The sequence below is a fragment of the Sycon ciliatum genome, chromosome 4 (assembly GCF_964019385.1).
Source record: "Sycon ciliatum chromosome 4, ocSycCili1.1, whole genome shotgun sequence".
Lineage (NCBI taxonomy): Eukaryota > Metazoa > Porifera > Calcarea > Leucosolenida > Sycettidae > Sycon > Sycon ciliatum.
The window spans coordinates 11092692-11111775 of record NC_088646.1 but is presented as its reverse complement, the minus strand read 5'-3'; the positions used below and the strand labels follow the sequence as shown (position 1 = coordinate 11111775).

The window sequence follows — 19084 nt, the reverse complement described above, 5'->3', positions numbered from 1 at the left end:
CGAAACGATGCAAGGCGCAAACTTGAGTGACGCGACTGGAGTTCCTTGAGCAGCACTGTATATACAATGGAAAATTAAAATTCAGCTGCTGCCAGTGAAACACAGACCAGTATGAACACGTATAGTGCCACAAACTGGATGTTGATGACATTGCCTACGGGTACGAGACAACGTGGCATATGTTGCTGCACTTGAGAATTAGTCTGGATTTCACTGCATACAACTTCACTGCACTGTACTCTGTAGTGGTGGCTGTACGTACACATTCTCCACGCGAACACGTTGGTATGTTGACAAGATGGCACCTGAAGAGACACCCTGCACGTCAAGTTTATCCTGGACGCAAGCAAGAACAAGAGACATCAGAACATCTCAGTCACAGTGTAGTACTGTACCAGCACTCAATACGCATTCAGCAATACTACGAGAGAGCTGCCAGCTCAGAGCCCTTGCTAGGCTCGGCCTTTACCTAGCTCATCATATGTGTTCTTCAAACTGATAGAAATGTCTTTGCAATACAAGAAGATGAAGTCAGAACCCGCTACCAGTATTGCAAAAGCCTTTCTATATGTTTGAATAACACGTAAGATGACCTAGCTGGCAGCTCTATCGTTCTTCAAAAAAACAATATCCTCCAAAATACATACCACTCTGTTGCCTTCAAATGGCAAAACGTCCATTCCTTGTATATCCCATCGCGTTTCAATATTAGTTGCTCACGCGATCAGTCACGTGGTGACAGCCGGCACACACACAAACTGCAAAGCTTCAGGAATTTGTTCCAGCAAAATTAATACGTTCAGAGAGGAGAGAAGAGAGAGAGAGAGAGAGAGAGAGAGAGAGAGAGAGAGAGAGAGAGAGAGAGAGAGAGAGAGAGAGAGAGAGAGAGAGAGAGAGAGAGAGAGAGAGAGAGAGAGAGAGAGAGAGAGAGAGAGAGAGAGAGAGAGAGAGAGAGAGAGAGAGAGAGAGGCAGACAGACAGACAGACAGACAAAGAACAGCAAGAAAGTTACCAACCTTGACATCTTTTAGCAGCGCAAGCATATCCTCCACTTCATCATGCTTGGATGGCCGGTAATGCAAGTCTCCATCTACACACGTACCGTGTAGCGCGCGTGTAAATAACGGTAATCCCATACACTCAGCTATGGCTTCGATGGCCCAGTGACCCACTGTCTGGAACATAGGACTGTCAAGTTCATCTGCAAGTGCACACACACGCTCACACACGCACGCACGCACACACACACACACACACACACACACACACACATGCATGCATGCACACCGGTACACAGAGACATACACAATTAATACACATGTGTAAACATGGCACACCCTAACGCCCTAATATATAATGTACCCAAACACCTACACCCATACTCGTGCACACAGATATAGACACACTCACAGTCACACACACACATACACACAGGTGCACACATAAGTGCACACAAATGGACACACAAACGAACACACATACACACACACGGACACGGATACAGGTACGGACACACACACACACACACACACACACACACACACACACACACACACACACACACACACACACACACATGGATACAGATACGGACACACACACACACACACACACACACACACACACACACACACACACACACACACACACACACACACATGGATACAGATACGGACACACACGCACACACACACACACACACACACACACACACACACACACACACACACACACACACACACACACACAAACACACACACACACACACAAACACACACGCACACCACTGACCTTGTCCTGTTTCAACGGGTGGCCGGAGATTGGCCAGTGCAACAATCTCGTGACCCGCTGCCACACACTGCATCATGTTGTACGTACTATCCTTGCCACCACTGCAGACAATTACAACATAACCAACAGCGACGACAACGACGACGAAGACAACAACAACAACAACAACAACAACAACAACAACAACAACAACAACAACAACAACAACAACAACAACAACAACAACAACAACAACAACAACAACAACAACAACAGCAGCAGCAGGAGAAGCAGCAGCAGCAGCAGCAGCAACATACCATATGTATGTGGCATGCATGCAGGATAATATAAACAGAAAACCCAAAACAAACCGCAATACGGCAGTCCAGTCAAGTCAATTCTCTTGGACATTATGGTCTCGTGTCCACTGCCAACTTGATTTGCAGATGAATCTATGCCGCACACACTGGCTATGCTGATTCCCAAGAAAAGGAGGAGAAAATAATACCACAGCAACCGTACTCAGGTTTGATGGCATGTCGAAACCAGGATCTTAGCAGTTATACCAATGTCTGCTTGATGTGTGAGATTTACACTCTCCCTTCCATCATCTGGTCCTATACATACCGGTACCTACTGGTAGATAATGACATGTTAGCACGACACACTACAGTACCCACTTGCACCATGTCAGACTGTGATTTTTGCAAGCTGTAATCACGCAAATCTCTGGTGTTAATTGTTGAGCTGCGATTCGACTGGTGTTCCATAATTTGAGGTTCAGCAATTTCGAATTGCCTCTGCCTTCAATTGTTATCATTCTTTTTGTGCTATATTAATAAAACCCTACTAGTAGTTATACCTGCAAGGCTGCAAGGCTATCACCAGCTGTTCACTTCACTGTGTGATCATGCCAGTGAAATGCAATGCACATGCCACTGGGAGTCTGGGCACTTGGCACCATGGTAACAAAGCCTCTTGTACGGCCAAAATGAATTGCACATATCATCAAACAAATTCAAAGCACCATGGTACTAACTGATAACCTATCCCATGGTCAGTGACCGGGTATGATCAGCTATCCGTGATGGGAATTAATCGTATTGGGTGACCGATCCTTTCAATGTTCTAATCTTTCCTTTTCCACCTGGACTCCTCCTTGGCTTCCCTTTTCTCTCTAGCTCTTCTCTTGTACCTTCTTGCTATTATTCACTTAAATGTGGGGCTTTGAATAAAACAAGTCGATTCACTGGACTACACTGTAACACTATAGACTAACTGACAGTGTAACACTATAACAGTACATGTATGCAAGAGTAGCTAGACTCAACACCAACACACTACCTAAACTACAAGTGCACTGTTTTGCTTTATTTTACTAGTATTTGTTTACTTGTAGACATTCTGCCTCAGGCTTCTTCTCTTTTTTTTGGGGGGGGGGGATGAAGGTTCGCGTGAGACTTACAATGTTACATGTAGATACACTGAGTTTTCAGCATCCGCAGGAACGCGACTACCGTCTAGGATCGAGGCGCAAATGTTGCCATTTTGTGCAACAAGGCACAAAACTGACAGCGTACTCTAAACTCGTATCGACTATCGACTCAAAGGACGAGCAGCTCTTTGGAATATTTGCCAGTGCTAGTGTGAGGATATTACCCAAATGCCAAAAATTGCTTTACCTGATTAGAGCTACGACCTTCATTTTGATGAGACAGGTCACCACTGTGTCCACAGCACTTCTCGATGATGGAGCTCAAGCCCCGACAGCCTGGCGATGATCGAAGGAGAAGTCTTACTCTCCAAGGCACACAGAAAAGTACGAGGATAACTCTGTTTGGTAAACTTGTTTGGGTACTCAGTGATCTGGTAATAGGGCTTGAAAGTGCTACGTCACAGCATAGCAACAATTTCAAAAATTCAAAAACTGGATCCACTTGGATCCAGTTTTTGTATGGATCCAAGCACATTTCAAGCGGTCTTACCCACAGCATGGTGATGTAGCCAGTGAAACTGACTGATTTGGCTACTGGGGGCGGGGTTACAACTGGTGGCGAAATCAAAGTCACACCTGCATGCGACATGAGTGGGTTGCTATGCACCCACATACTTAGGCAATAGCAAAGTCACACCTTAGTGGATCCAAAAATAGAAATCTGATGTCAACTTACTACTCCCTGGCCATTTTGACGTCATCACTTTCAAGCCCTATTGCACAAAAGTAGAGGCCAAAAAGTTTCCGATCGTGGTCATTTAAAAAATCATTCTCTGGCTCGACGTGCATGCTGCAGCTAGCTGTACTGTGCGGGGAGAGTCCCTGATCTGACAGTACAGAGTAGCTGTGCGCAAAAACTATTTCTCACGTGAGCGTCCGCACGCGATGAAATGGTTGCTATGACATCTGTATGCAGTACAGTACAATCATGACTGTATCTCTCGATCTCCGGATCGCAATACTACATGTACAATTGTAGCAAGAGTTCATAACCCTGGGCCTGGCTGAGGGTTATGAACTCTTGATTGTAGTATATGCATCAGGGAGTAGTACAATACTGTATTGTACTACTCCCTGGTATGCATTATAGTTATAGCTCAGGGCAGGGAGCCCTAGGCTACATACATGTAGCCCCCCTGGCGTAGCCGGATACAGGAACTGCCCTGGTCAAATCACAATATTGTAAATGCATGTCATGAAGACGAATAAGAGGCACAACCCTATTGATGGACCGACTCATGATGCCATTATACCAAGAGTACATACCGGTATTCGGGGCTATGTACTCTTGATTATACTGACAATGGGCTGCATGAGTTCGAGTTGGGTTTGGGCAAATTGGGGACGTATCGTAGTACATCAAGACTACATAAGCATGGCTGTTACCAAGAGTACAGTACTCTTGCTGTTACCAAGAGTATTATACTCTTGCTGTTATGATAAACAAACGTACGAATCACCGTAAAGCCAACAAGCCATGATCGGCTGGCAAATAACTGTGAAGTACATGTAACAAGTTACGCGTGCATTAATGTGTAACATCACATGCACGGGCACACACACACACGCGCACACACACGCCATATATACGCCTGTCGCAAGAGAAGCACGCATATCTGCAAGTGCACTGGATGTGAACCCACAGATTTTCTCTTTATAGCCTATTCCAATGTACACGCGCGCACACACACACACACACACACACACACCACACACACGCACGTGCACACACACACACACACACACACACGTGCACACACACACACACACACACACACACACACAGATGTAACACACATTGTATCACCACAAGAAAATGAAGCAGAGCCATAGGTATTCTTGTCACCATCTGTGAGAAATTATTCGAGGACAATTGACATTGTTCAGGAGGTAATATGAACCAGGGAGTGCCTCAAATAGTAAAATACTACCTACTCCCTGTTATGAACGTGCCGGTACAGTATCCAGCCAAGGAGTGTTGGATAAATATCAGTGAAAACATGAATTGTGAAAGGTCAACTCGATCCATGACGAAGAAAAGGTCCAGCTTCGTGATAGTGACCATGAAAACAATACCTATGTAAAATAGATTGCTGCTAAGACAAACTTGAAACACAAGCCAACAGCACCATGCTATCGGAGAAAGGAGCATAAGAAAGTCCGTACACCGAAGTGCTGCCACCATGGGCAAGGTGATGCAGAACATGTGCAGGGCCACTTGAAGGAATAGAAGTGAAATAGATATAAGTTATGTCACGAGTCTCACGACACTGAGCGTGTGCGTATGTGTAGACACTGAGTGTGTGCGTATGTGTAGACACTGAGTGTGTGCGTATGTGTAGACACTGAGTGTGTGCGTATGTGTAATCAGCAACAAGTAGAAAACAAGTCATTGGAAAGTAAAATAATATTCTAATATTTATTCTAATATTTATTCTAATATTTATTCTAATATTTATTCTAATATTTATTCTAATCTTGTTAGAATATGCAGTCGTCTACCTAGCTCCATGCTAAAAGTGAAAAGAGCTTTCGTGAGAAATTTTACATGTTTCCTCATCCTAACTACAATTTGACCAGAGTCATCAGCCCCCGAAACAGCCCAAATACTCATAATACCGGAATGGGGATAGAGGGTCAAAATCTCTATTAAAAAAGGCGAGCATGATGTACAGTGCTGGCAACTGAAATCCGACCCCTGAGCGGTGCATTCACATTCTAGCGGTCTCTGTTTCGTAATTTTCCAATCCCGTGTTGGGTCTTTGCGATGTGAGCGCACCGCTCAGGGGTCGGATTTCAGTTGTCAGCACTGTAGATGGAATATCGAGGCCAATACTTAGCAGCAAGTCAATAATAAGTTGTGGACTTGTGCCCCTACAGTTCGAATGGTCAGAGCCAGATGGAATGGTCGGATTGAGTGAGTTGATATGCTGCTGCCTGGTGCCAGCCTATCCTCTCAGCTGTACATAGCACAGGAAAGACACCAGCAGAAACAACAATGGCATGCTGAGATGTGTTACGTGACCGCCAGCAGTATTCTGTATGATATGCTACTTCATTCCTTGTCGCAGCCATCCGCACGGTGTAGCATGCACGTATACTTGTAGCTCCACCACTTGCAATTGGGTATTAGCCAGGCGCATGTCTGACTTCAACGTTTTCAGCTCTGAGCTCCGCTGATCAGACCTAACAAGGCCGAACCAGCTAGCTGTCAAGAGATTGAGTAATATTTCAATCCTGGATAACAGTTACATTGTAGTTATTTTTACACGAAATTATTTAGTTGCTCACCTTATAATGCACGTCGGGCAGGTTACGCAGTTTTTCAGCAGCCTGCACAGAACAACAGAGCAAGAGCAATACACCAACACATATACATACACCCACACCCACACACATATATACACACCCACGTACACAAGTACACACCCACACACACACATCGACTGCTGTATACCTTGCAGAGCCAACTTGGATTGCATTCGTCATTACTCTACTGGGTCTACCTGTACAAGTAGATCAGTCGTTTCTGGTGCAGAAAGTTCACAGCTTGAAGCTGTCCAGAAGACTACGCGTTTCAGTACATGTATCCACTTCCATGGTCAAAAATTACAAACTACATAGTCTAGCAGTTTCTAACACGTTCTGACTTGATAGAAGCGGTGGAGCTACCACATGTAGCTCCAGTCGAAAAATAAAGAAAGCTGCCCCTCTGACTGGTAGAGCTACCAGTTCTAGTAGAAATATAAAGAATGCTACCCCTCAAACTGGTAGAACTCCCAGTTCTAGTAGAAATATAAAGAACGTTGCCCCTCAAACTGGTAGAGTTACAAGTTCTAGTAGAATTATAAAGAACGCTGCCCCTCAAACTGGTAGAGCTACCTCTACCGGTAGAGTGGTGACAACACACACCCGTGATGCCTAAATCCCCGACACAAACACACCCAGCTTTCCTTCTACTGCATGAATCGGAATCAGATACAGTATCCAAAGAAAGGCCTACTACTGCAGCACATGTACTGTAGTGTAGAGACAGTACAGAAGAACAAATATAGCATACACAGCACACTCGTAGAGTAGAACCCGGGTTAAGGGTCCACCTTACTCTGCGCGGACATAGCTGGACTCAGTTGTACAGGGATGGGCAAAAAGGTGTGCAAAACGACTTCTTGTGAGTAGATGGACCCCGGAAAAATAGTTTGGAGGGAAAAAAGTTACGGCTTCCTCGGAAACCGACGGGGGACCCCCCCCCCCCCCCCCCCCTTGGGCCGGAAATTAAATCCCGATATAAGGATCACCCGCACAATATACATGCCAAGTGACCCCCCCCCCCCGGGCTCCGAAGGATCACCCGCACCATGTACGTGCCAAGTGACCCCCTCCCCGGGCTCTGATCCCTAATCCGGTGTGACCCTTAACCCGGGTTCTACTCTACACAAGATATACACAACACACAGCTTTGAGCACGCTCATTACCTGCTCAGCTGTCAGGTCACGCTGCGCTTCGGCTAGCATTTCATATCCGACCATGAACTTCTTGACCTAGAATAGACAATGTAAAGAGAGAAGGCAGCAGTGCATCTAGATATAATTATAGTGGAGAAGTGCTGCCAAGGAGAATGCTAGACCCGTCTCTAGCACAGCAACAGATACATAAGATATTCACTGCAGTAGCCCAACACAATGCAAGCCATTCGACTGTCTGCACAACGGTCAATGCGAACAAACACAGAGGAAACACGTGCTTTGAACATGCACACATAGCTAGGAGAGACCACTGACCGTGGCTGAGCGAAGAAGTGGCGGGTAGTAATGAGCGTGGAACTGCCAGTGCCTGTAGCCGCATGGGTAACAAAGCAACAGCAAAACAAGAGCAGAACACCTGAATACAGATACATGTACATAAACATGTGCAGTGGTACTAGTGGTAGGGTGGCACGGATACCACAGTACATGTACAGGGTAATTGCATGCGTTTCAAATATTTCTCAGAGCACACACATCTACATGTACTGCACTAGAAGGACACTACTCACTGGCAAGTAGGACGACATGTACCGGAACTGTGGGTAGGAGAGGGCAAAGTGTATACTTTTAAATACAGCAGTTGCTTCCAGGTGCATAAAATATGTCAGGCCCCAGAATAAGAAACTTGACTGCATGGCACCTGTGTAGGAGCTGCAAGAACCACAGTACGTTGAACATGGCACATGTACTATGCATGGGAACAGTGGTTACAAGCTGAAATGGCACATCGGCAAGACGTCAACAGACCGCAGTACACAGCAATGAGAGCACAGCAGAGCAGTTGCCATGGTTACTTACTGGCATTGGTCATCGGGAACACCGAATGGTGCACCTGCAGAAGATCACACAGATCACAACACTGGTGAGATCATGACAAAACCAAAAACACAAGGAAAACACCCCCCCCCCCCCCCCACTCCCTCAAAAAATATTGTCATATAACTAATAAGAGGTGATCGAAATAATAGAGAGGTTAAGATGCACGTTATTTCCGACGTGACGCGAAAGTTCAGCTCGCGTTTTTTGGCCCGCGTCACGTCGGAAATAACGTGCATCCTAACCTCTCTAATATGCCCCTCTAGAAAAGCAACTCTAAAACTTCAATCTGGGTCACAAGCACCTGCTACAGGAGTACTTCAAACTCAAAGTGTATGTACACGAATCGTGCACAGCATTTAGATGCACGGCTGCAAAAGTATGCACAGACACAGCACCATAGCTGCTTCATCTGCAAAATAACCCTATCCCTAGGAGAAGAGAAAACAGTACCCCATGGATTCTGGAAACAGACCCATGTGACTCTTGACCACTCAAAGCATCCATTGAAAGTTTTGAAACCATACCAGCGCTGGCACCAAACACAGTGGAAGATAAGAATGGGAAGCATGCACAGCAGCAGTTGGGACTTCATGGAATTCACCACAACCGTACCCACGTGCAGTGTAAAATCACCACTGGCCTTCAGGGTGCACTACAAGGCCTGGCGAAACGCCGGCACTGCCATCAATAGCTCATTACACTGTAGTAACGTAATCTACACAACATACCATGGAATCCCATTGAGTACGGGAAAGACACCTCAAACAAGTTGTCATACTTGGTGAGGAGACGCTTCATGATATCAGCCAAGCCTGTACAGAAAGAAATGGAAAAAGGAAGAGAGGCCATACAAAGAACCATGCTAGTCTACATACGGTGCACATAGAGTTGTGCTCACTGAAATCCGACCCGAAGTGCAAAAACTGACGCCCTGGACCAGTTCCGATTACATCACTGCACATGTATATGTACACGTGCAGCTGCATCAGTACTACAGTCGTCCCTCTCTAATCCGGCACTTTATAATCCAGCACCCTCGATAAACCAGCACAATTTTCAGTAGCCAAAATGTCCTCTTACACACATTGCAGCAGTAAATCAGATTTGTTAATCCAGCACCCTCCCTAATCCAGCAGATTTTCGTGGCACAAATGGTGCCGGATTATAGAGGGACCACTGTACTTCCAGGGCGTCAAGGGCCGGGTAAGTTGAGGGCGCTAAGTAAACACGCACTTTGGGTCGGATTTCACCGAGCATAACTGTACATCAGCATAGAAGTCAGGAATTCTGTGAGCCCCGATGAACAACCTCAAGCGTCAATGACTGGGCATGCTGACCAAACTGGCTCTTGTTGTTGGCCTCAGGGAAAATGAGACTAAAATACTGTCTTGAAAAAAAAATTAAAAACACATCGGTGTTACAGGCACCATCTAATACATTTATGCCAGCTAGAAGAAAACAAGCAAGAGCTTCTTAGCATGTATGCCTGCATTTACAAGTACAAGTACTTACTAGTTCTCTCCGCATCTGTCAAGTCGGGCATGCGCAGAATATGCCTGCGGCGTGGCATGAGCAGTAGCTCATACGGCCAGAGCGCCCTGCAACACACAACGAGCGCAACAAGTGCGAATAGACAGTAAGGCAAGTGCACACAGCCATGACCACCTCCCGCGTACACAGAAAACAATCAAAGTGGAATCGAAAAGGACATTAATAACCTAAGTAGAAGCAGAATGAATACACAGCTACGTCTACTTGTGGCTACTCGGAAGCACATCACATCGACTGTACACCAGGGCATAACAATGGTCCAGGTGTGTACGAGTAGTACCTTGTACCTACCAGTAAGGAACCACGCAGATCCAGTCCTCGTTATCCACCAACACTCGAATCTGTACACAAAACAAATCCATTGATAGCATCACGAGTCACAACAATACTCTACCGTGCAGTATGCTACATGTATCTACAACAACGCTTTACACATAATACATAGTACCGGAACTGGATACTATGGTGAATCGGGTCAAAAGAAGACGCAACCCGTGGAGAAGACAATATGCCGGCACAAAGCATTCCCTTACCCGCTTTTCATCCTCAGAACGTGCATACTTCACCAACATGGGTGTGCCATGCTGTTCAAGGTATTCTCGCTGACACCTGTCCTGTTAGGGCATAGACCAGAAGACACATGCGCGTGCACACACGCAGGCCAATTAGAGAGTTGCTCTTTCGCAGCAACTGCAGTTTTCTCGCCCTACAGCTCGCTGTTTGGTGCATTAGGGCACAAGCAACACCAACACCAACAACAGCAGCACCAGCAGCAACCAGGGGCATTCAAATAACACTGTCCAAATCAGAATAGCACAATAACACATAAAGGACCAACGCAGCTCCAAGCGGCACAAATTGGGAACAGTGGGGAAACACATTCAAATCAGCACAAATTACAGCAAAAGGGTACGACAGGATCCTAACTCATTGCCATACCTCGGCACTTGCTTCATTTGGCAAGTTGGACGTGGCCCAGATCTGCATGCGGCAAGCACACGAGCAATCAAAATGATCACCAAAACATATTAGAGAAAGTAAAGCAACTCAAAACATGAGTAGAAAATGAGCCTCCGATTTACTAGAGCATCCAGAGTCAAACCAAAATGACTGGCGGATTCTGTGTTTGATAGGTTCTAAAATCTAAAGCAAGACTTAATAATTGTGACCACCAGGAATAGAATCAGGGACCTTGCCGAGAGGCCAATGATGCAAAGTGGCGCCTAAGCAACTCTCTAACCTGCATAGCAGAGCAGAGCACAGCGGCAACCAGCACCACTGTGAAAGGTTAGTAGGATACAGGCATTACTTGCCGTTAGCACTCATTCACATTGTTCTGCTTACCTGGCAATGTGGGTGAGGGTTAGAGCAGCCCATGACCTTGCCCTTGTTCTCAAATACCTACAACAACACAACACAACACAGCACAGTGAAATAACACGATGAAAGAATCAAAATTACGATCACAAGCATGCACACACGCACGCATCACCACCAATACAGAGAAAAGCCTCTTGTACGGGCAAACTAAATGTGCCTACATATGACCAATGCCATCCCCACTACCACCACTACCTCCCCCCCCCCCCCCCCCCCCCCCACCACCACCACTACCCCCACTACCACCACCACCACCATTACCCCCACTACCACCACCACCACATACTTCAGTACACACGTGCACGCGCCAACACACAAAGATACAAAATACAACTACAAACCAAATGCAGAGATTCACTTCACTTTGCCACACACCTGAACCCATTTGAATCGCTTGCCCAGGTCAATACACTGCACTGACCACTCATCTATGACTTTGCGGATCTCCTCAATAGACATGAGTGGCAAGGTGACATCAGAGCGAGGATGAAAGCACATGACACGGCTATAAAACAGAACGACAGGTGACAGTAGTCAGAACAACAAGAGATAAAAACAGAAGATCTGAATCCTAAAGCCAGTTGGTGATACAGAATGTTGAATTGAAGCAATCAAAACACAATGCACCAGACGGTAGATGCTGGCACCTAACCAAGCATCTGCTGAATACACTATCAATAAAGAAACAAACACTTTGCACTAGTCCCCCCCCCCTCTCTCTCTCTCTCTCTCTCTCTCTCTCTCTCTCTCTCTCTCTCTCTCTCTCTCTCTCTCTCTCTCTCTCTCTCTCTCTCTCTCTCTCTCTCTCGCGTATCTAACCCCTAAGACTGGCCCTGTGCAAGTCCAGCACACACACACACATGCATGTACTAGCATGGCCAGCTATGAGTATTCTCTCTCTCTCTCTCTCTCTCTCTCTCTCTCTCTCTCTCTCTCTCTCTCTCTCTCTCTCTCTCTCTCTCTCTCTCTCTCTCTCTCTCTCTCTCTCTCTCTCTCTCACTGCAAAACCAGTACCCCTCCCCCCCCCCCCCCTTCACATGCACACAAACACATACCACGTGCCATTTGTTCCTCTTGCTCGCTCCAATGGATCATCTGACTCCTCTAGGAAGGATGATAAAATGACATAAAGAGAAGTCTTATAAGGAAACTGATACATTCATGCTACACTTTCAGTTTGGTAAAATACATGTACATGAACACATCCATATCATATCACCAAGAGTACTAGTACATAACCCCGAAGAGTATGCGACTCCGCTATGGGCGCTGTCCCAGCAGAATTGCAAGTTGACGTCTTTTTTATGATGCAATGTGCATTGTACACATAATTATTAGACATCTCATGGACCTGTGGTGTACAAGATCCCATTTGATCCTGTACAAACTAATATGTGTGTTGCGCTCACACCCAGTACAAACGCCGTAAATCATCCATGCAAGGATTTGTCTTCGGCGAGACACTCCTGCCAGGTACTGAGTATCCGCTTGATTGATATCGGTGGAGTGGTTCATTTGGTGCCACATCCCGCCATGGAATAACAAATTTGCCCTCAAATTGGATGCTTCAGTGCTGAAAAGCACCCTTTCCAACTAAACTGCATGGGATCTCGCACCATGTTCTATTCGGCAATCGGCCTATTCATTGAAGACGATCTATGCTTTTCTTTTCTTTTCTTCATACATGTTGAACTGTGCACATGCACAAACACACACACACACACACACACACACACACACACACACATACCACACACGCGCACACACACACAGACATTCAAGTAGCTGTCGCGGATTCAATCATCCCACGAATATAAAATGATGTATTAGTATGGTTGTGCATGTCATGTCAATGCACTGCTGCCTCATGAATTTCTTCGTACTCATGATGCTACTCCTGCGCTTCATACTTTGATTTGTACCTTCGTTTTTTGCTGTATTCAAATCAGTTTTGGTGTTCTTGTTTGTAAGAAAGTTCGTATTCCAACCAACTCACCCCTCTAGCTTTTGTAGCAATCAGACGTTTGGGGACAAGGCCTCAAACGTTTTGACATGGTGCTGTGACCAGGATAGTCACGATCACAACTTTCGTTCGACATCAGCTTGTTTCGGGATGGCCACCCAAGCAAGCTCCGATGTTGAGCAGTTGCTTCGCCGTAGAGCGAACTTGCGCAGACGTTTTGTCCGCGTACACACTCGCCTTGCGCGCGAGTTTAGCGCTGAGTCAAGTTCCAATACTCAGTATTTGGCAGCCGATTGGGGGGAGGCCCAGTCGCTATCACTACAACTTGAGGAAGTTGTAGCGGCCCTTCGGACAGCATACGAAGAAATGGACTCTGCTGAAGACGAACTGGACGAGCTTGACAGCTGGGAGTCAGAATTTGACGACTTATGTGGTATCTTGAGAAAGGTGAGGAGCTCCATCATGCGTACGGCTCCTGAGGCCATGGCGAACTTTCCTGACCCGGTTGAGGCTACCGTTTCACGTCTCTCTCGTTTGCCTGCCCATTCTTCTTCATTGCATTCAGTTTCTGCGGCAACCATTACTGACAGTCACACATGTACCGGTACATTAGCATCAGCACCAGCGTCACAATCACTTCGTAGCAGTGCACACACACGCACCCCTGCATCTCATCATTTGGATACATGTAGCGGGAGCTTGTCACCGTCACGCACCGACTGTCACACCATGCCACCAGTTCCTAACTTCTACACACCGCAGCTCCAGCCTGGGACTACCAGTACAGCTGCCTGCAGTGAACTGCCCTTTGCTCTACACAGTGTGACAGCAGCTCCAGTGTCTACCCATAGTATTCTGTCAGCTCTGAAACCACCACAGCAAAGCTCTGTCCAGCAGAAGTCTAGTTCTAGTGCCAGCAAAGTAGAATTTACTCCTTTGCCATCCCACACTCCTATGTCAGCACATACTGTTATGTTGGATGACAGCAGTGATGATGATTCCTCTGATGAGCTAAGCATGGCTTCACTCAGCCTTAGTTCATTCTCGCCAGTCGCTAGTCCGTTGCCACGTGCTGTTGATGCTGCAGCTCCGTCTAGTATTGCAACCATGACCACCATGGTCGCTGAAGCTGCCAGGCAAGCTGCTATTGCTGCGGTTCAAACCGTTCAGCCGACCACGATGGCTCAGTCACCCATGCAGCCAGGGTCAACTACGTATACCCAGGTGAACCTCCCGAAATTGTCTTTACCTAGCTTCAGTGGTGACATTCTGGACTGGCCCGTCTTTTGGGATATGTATGTCGCATCTGTTGACTCGCAGCAGCTCCCGAACGTCACCAAATTCACATATCTCAAGTCATCATTAAAAGGGTCTGCTTGCCGTCTAATTGCTGGAATAGCTGTTACTGACCAGAACTATCCCGTGGCCCTGAAAACGCTTCAGGATGAGTTCGGCAGAGCTGACGTCATCATCACCAAGTTGTATCACAAGTTGCAACATATGCCGGCGTCCACATCCAGTCATAGCGACATCAAGGCGAAGTGTGAGATGATTGAGAATGTGTGCCTCCAGCTGGAAGCTCAAGGAGAGGTTCTGGCCACTCAGCGGCTGGTCGCTCAACAAATACTGTCGAAGTTTCCTATTAGTGTCACAACCAAGTTGGAAGAATGGCGACCCCTATCGGAGGCGGCTCAAGCATGGAGTGCATCAGAGCTCCGCCGGGCTTTGAAGAGGAATGTCAGCTTACATGACAGGGCCTACCAGCGGTCTGCCACACCTTCTACCTCTCGCAGTGACGGCAGCGTCCCGGCCGCGCCAGCGCCTGGTCCTGTATCTGGGAGCGCTCTTCCTGTGGCGACAGCACAACAGCATCGAGTACCCACAGCTTCTGGACAACAGTCTCGCAGGCCATGTGTCTTCTGTGGTGCTACACACAGACACGACTCGTGTCAGAAGTTCGCTACTCCAGAGGCTCGTAAGAATCGCTTGTTGGAGTTACGTCTCTGTTTTCGTTGCTTGGGCTCAGGTCATACCAGTTCGGTCTGCACCCGGCAACGACAATGTCAGCATTGCCTCCGGTCGAATCACCATAACACAGCAATCTGCTCTGCTGGACGTCAGACGGCACGGTATGGTGATTCCCAGCAGAGCCGTACTGGGAATCCTCAACAACAGCAATCTGCTACTACTTCTAGTGGCTCCTCATCATCTCTGCGGGTGTCCTCTAATGTAGCTGCTACTCAGCAGCTCCCTGGTCCAACAGTCCCAGCAAGCCAGACTCGCTTGATGACTGCCAGGACATCTATCCACTCTGGTTCAGGTGAATCTCAACAAGTTACGGTCCTTCTGGATAGCGGTTCTCAGTCTACATTCCTCAGTGTAGACGCAGCCACACGACTAGGCTTGCCCGCAGGTCGGCAAGAGTGCCTAGTTGTCTCCACATTCGCCTCATCGCAGCCTGTACAGCTCAACACAACAACGGTCGAGTTCGATCTTGAACTCCATGATGGCTCTCGTCTGACCATGGAAGCTAACACCATGCAGAAGATTACCGATCCAATTCGACACTGTCGGCTCTCAGATGAAGATTACGCCACTATATTGGCGGTTGCCGGTGATGCTCTCGCGGAGCCCATCTCTTCTGAATCGTCAACGTGTAAGATTGACCTGCTGATTGGAGCTGCCCATTTCTGGGAACTAATCAACGGGCCTTCCGTTTCTCTACCATCTGGCCTTCATGTTATACCGTCCCGTCTTGGATACCTCGTTGCTGGGAAGTCGACCGTGGAGACGGACCACTCCGAGTCTGCCAGTAGTGTACTTCTGTGCTCCACACTTACCTCTGCTCGCCAGCATCCGTCGTCTTTGGGTAACTATGTAGCTCCATTGTCCATGATGCCGTATCCTGATCTTTCTCGGATGTGGTCTCTTGACACCATAGGTATCACGGATTCTCCTCATGTCACCTCTGACGAGCTCGCTCAACGTCACTTTGACACTCATGTCAGGTATGAGGGCCAGCGATATGAGATCGCGTGGCCGTGGAAAGCAGAGCCTCCTGAAGTATCTGACAACTGTGGTCTCGCCTTAGGTCGGTTAACGTCTCTGGCCAAGCGACTGGCTTCCGACAATGACCTTTTGGCACAGTACAACAAGATCATCCAGTCTCAAGTCACAGCTGACTACGAGGGCAAGGTCAATGTTTTGACCCCAGCTCATTTCTTAGTCGGTGAGTGCCCCACTGCGATACCTCTCTCAACATCCCTGGATGAACCTGATTTCGTCCCAGACTCTGCCAATCCCTCCACCCGTCTTCTTCAAGAATGGGGACGACAGCAACGTCAAAGCGAAGTGTTCTGGCAGATGTGGAAGAAGGAATATCTGCAAGTCCTTCAAGAGAGAATATCCTGTGCAGACAAACGAGCGTCTGCAAGCCATCAACAGACAGCGTCACATCCCCAGTTGGGTGAGGTAGTGCTCGTCGAAGAGGAATCTACACTACGTTGTCTATGGAAGCTGGGTCGTATCACGGAGATCATCTGTAGTCCCACGGATGGACAGATTCGAACAGCTCAAGTCATCATGTCAACCGGCAACACCGTCAAGCGCCCATTGTCCCGTCTATATTCCCTGGAGTGTAGGCACGTTATTCCAGTTGATGCTTCCACTCCAGGTCAGCAGCCTGTGTCTTCTGATGTTACTGATCCGGCTCCAGTGGATGATGCCCCTCCGCTACCTGTTGTGACTTCAAAGCGTCCTCCTCGAGCGTCGGCCGACGCAGCACGTGAGAAGATCGCCAAGTGGGTAACATCAAGCTATGTGTGCCTTACATCATGAGACTGCTTTTACGGTTCGCGTATGTATGACTCTCCCTCTATTTACAATTACTCCGGCGGGAGTATAAATCCCCTACAATTCTCCTAATACATCTACGTACGTGCATTTCTCTTCTGTGTAATGAGGTTCCATGTACTTTGAAGTAGTTCTTCGCTTGTCATACATTTGTCATGCATTTGTCATGCATTTCGACTGTAGCAGTACTTCTTAGAATCTAGATACTTTTGTAAACACCATCACTACATCTCAGTGTAATCCACCCAGTCTTCATTATCTCATGAGGTGTACTACTTTCTTTCTTGTCGGAGTGTCGCGGATTCAATCATCCCACGAATATAAAATGATGTATTAGTATGGTTGTGCATGTCATGTCAATGCACTGCTGCCTCATGAATTTCTTCGTACTCATGATGCTACTCCTGCGCTTCATACTTTGATTTGCACCTTCGTTTTTTGCTGTATTCAAATCAGTTTTGGTGTTCTTGTTTGTAAGAAAGTTCGTATTCCAACCAACTCACCCCTCTAGCTTTTGTAGCAATCAGACGTTTGGGGACAAGGCCTCAAACGTTTTGACAGTAGCAGTACACACTGAAGGTCTACTTGATCACCAGGAAAACATCCCCTCGCCAAATTTGGCACTGACCTTCCTCTACTGGTGCTAATATTAGAATTCGGTGAACCGTTAAGGGACGTTACTCCATATTGAAAAAGCCTTTCAGTTCACAGGGCTTGAAACGGGGAGTAGTAAGTTCACATCAGATTTCTACTTTTGGATCCACTGAGGTGTGACTTTGCTATTGCCTACAGTGTGTGGGTGCATAGCAACCCACTCATGTTGTATGCAGGTGTGACTTTTTCTTCGCCAGCAGTTGTCACCCCACCCCTATTAGCCAACCCAGTCAATTTCACCGGCTATATCACCTTGCTGTGAGTAAGACCGCTTGAAATGTGCTTGGATCCATGCAAAAACTGGCTCCATGTACACGTTACTTGTTGATCCAGTTTTTGAATTTTTGAAATTGTTGCTATGCTGTGACGTAGCACTTTCAAGCCCTATTGAGTCCACCAGGCACCACTGGGCTGGCAGCAAATGGGTGTCACTACATGTATATGACATTGTATTGATCAACTCATACGATAAAGAAAGTACATGATTGTGCATGTAAATAGACCAACCTGGACTAGGTACGTCGGGGAGAACAGCTGGAAAGTCATTGTCGAAAACATAAACGCTCTCGTAGTCAGGATTGACCTGGGTAGCATGAAAACAAGCATTTTCACTTATACATTTCCAAAAAAGCTTTACACAGCACAGCTCAATTTACTGAACCTGTGCATATACCTTTCCATTGGGTCTGGAAGCACCCGGGCAGAGTGGGTTCTTCGGATCATGAGCAGGGATTTTCTCTTCTTCGGGTTTTTCGACCTGCCCAGTCCATGGCCTTTTCAGTCGATGAGGAGAAACAAGCACCCACTGTCCGGTTAGAGGATTGAAGCGTTCGTGCTGATGATCTTTAGGATCGAACGCCATTCTCTAGATGGGGTTTGCAATAACCACCCACTACAGCTAGCTGTGTTCGCCGATCTGAACAAGATATCAAAACATATCAACGAGAGTCCAGAAACGATTGGACCCTTGATATAAAACATTCACTACACTCTACAGTATCCTATCCCCGGAAATCCTCCTTATTTTGAAAAGACAGTGTAAAAAGCCTTTTGCACGAAGAAGTCACAAATCA

At 46.9% G+C, this 19084-nt stretch overlaps 2 protein-coding genes across 2 annotated transcripts in view; both read right to left on the bottom strand.

Moving 5' to 3' along the window:
• LOC135814455 (uncharacterized) overlaps positions 1-3638 on the bottom strand; it is an 18177-nt gene extending 14539 nt beyond the window's left edge. Inside the window, exons 1-4 of the mRNA XM_065327577.1 lie at positions 3453-3638; positions 1792-1892; positions 1017-1201; positions 263-336 (exon numbers count right to left, since the gene is read on the bottom strand). Coding sequence (XP_065183649.1) covers positions 263-336; positions 1017-1201; positions 1792-1892; positions 3453-3475 — 383 coding nt within the window. The 5' untranslated portion in view covers positions 3476-3638. The remainder of the gene's footprint in view (positions 1-262; positions 337-1016; positions 1202-1791; positions 1893-3452) is intronic.
• Positions 3639-5082: 1444 nt separating this feature from the next.
• LOC135814454 (galactose-1-phosphate uridylyltransferase-like) lies at positions 5083-19016 on the bottom strand. The gene is made up of 15 exons (XM_065327576.1): positions 18685-19016; positions 18519-18594; positions 12598-12646; positions 11918-12047; positions 11507-11563; positions 11102-11143; positions 10696-10776; positions 10454-10503; positions 10124-10209; positions 9340-9423; positions 8591-8624; positions 8048-8099; positions 7742-7807; positions 6557-6598; positions 5083-6225 (listed from the first exon to the last, which is right to left on the bottom strand). The coding sequence occupies exons 1-15, from the start codon at positions 18871-18873 to the stop codon at positions 6214-6216; spliced, it is 1050 nt and encodes a 349-aa protein (XP_065183648.1). The 5' UTR covers positions 18874-19016; the 3' UTR covers positions 5083-6213.
• Positions 19017-19084: the final 68 nt, after the last annotated feature.